This window comes from Sinocyclocheilus grahami, unplaced genomic scaffold (assembly GCF_001515645.1).
Source record: "Sinocyclocheilus grahami isolate Dianchi unplaced genomic scaffold, SAMN03320097.WGS_v1.1 scaffold5538.1, whole genome shotgun sequence".
Lineage (NCBI taxonomy): Eukaryota > Metazoa > Chordata > Actinopteri > Cypriniformes > Cyprinidae > Sinocyclocheilus > Sinocyclocheilus grahami.
The window spans coordinates 21321-22357 of NW_015510201.1; the positions used below are offsets into that span (position 1 = coordinate 21321).

General features: G+C 37.5%; 1 protein-coding gene across 1 annotated transcript in view; it reads left to right on the top strand.

Annotated features, from left to right (window-relative positions):
• LOC107577246 (transmembrane protein 120B-like) overlaps nt 1–985 on the top strand; it is a 2468-nt gene extending 1483 nt beyond the window's left edge. The window contains exons 2-5 of the mRNA XM_016263344.1: nt 317–435; nt 527–643; nt 745–804; nt 886–985. Coding sequence (XP_016118830.1) covers nt 317–435; nt 527–643; nt 745–804; nt 886–985 — 396 coding nt within the window. The remainder of the gene's footprint in view (nt 1–316; nt 436–526; nt 644–744; nt 805–885) is intronic.
• The last annotated feature ends 52 nt before the right edge of the window (nt 986–1037 follow it).

Here is a 1037-nt window from a genome sequence, read left to right on the forward strand (position 1 = left end):
GAGAAAGGAAAACTTGAAATCGCATCATATGACCCCTTTAATCCCATTAAATATTATATATGAAAACCATATATATATATATATATATGTTAATACCATTAAATATCCATTAAAAATCAGCGGTCATGTCTTGCCAGGCCTGGTTAGAGTTGATATAAAGGATTGGCCCGTGTTTATTGCCCTTCTCATGTTCAAAATACCTCATTCTTAAAATGGAGCATCCAGAGGATGGATGTGCCCATTGAAAGGTCATTCATGCATGTATTAGGAAACAATTCTGATTTTATTTTGACCTCCAGTGGGTTTTGTATTTTAGGAAACGCACAAAGTCTACAGACAGAAGCTAGAGGAGCTGACGAACCTGCAGGCGATATGCAGCAGTGCCATAAGCAAACAAAGAAAAGGCCTGAAAGACCTCAAGCATAGTCTTCATAAGTAAGAGCCGAGTTTCAGATGTTACTAAAGATCTTGAGCAATACGTTCACGATGACGGAAATGGATCCTTTTTCTCTTTTGATGCAAACAGGTGTACGAAAACTTGCAATGAAAAAGAAACGGCGGTGATAAATGACCTGAAGGTTCAAATTAAAGAGAGGCAAAATGTCTTTTTTGACATGGAGTCCTATTTGCCAAAGAAAAACGGGTGAGTTTTAGTTCTTCATTCTGATATGTATAGTACCACAGTTGTGTGGTTTGGTTTTGAGGCTTTTCTACTATCTTAAAACTGTTGTCTTCTCTTTTCAGACTGTACCTAAATTTGGTCCTTGGAAATGTCAATGTCACACTCCTCAGCAACCAAGCCAAGTGAGTCAGATGTGAACATGTCCGTTGAACGGAGAGAGATTTACCAATACAAAATTGCTGATTTTGTGTTTTCCAAAACAGGTTTGCATACAAAGATGAATATGAGAAGTTCAAACTTTATATGACTATAATACTAATGTTCGGTGCCGTCACCTGCCTCTTCCTTTTCAACTACCGGTAAGACGAGCGATCTCAATAATTAATGTTATTAATGTAGGAAATTGTGCTGTTGG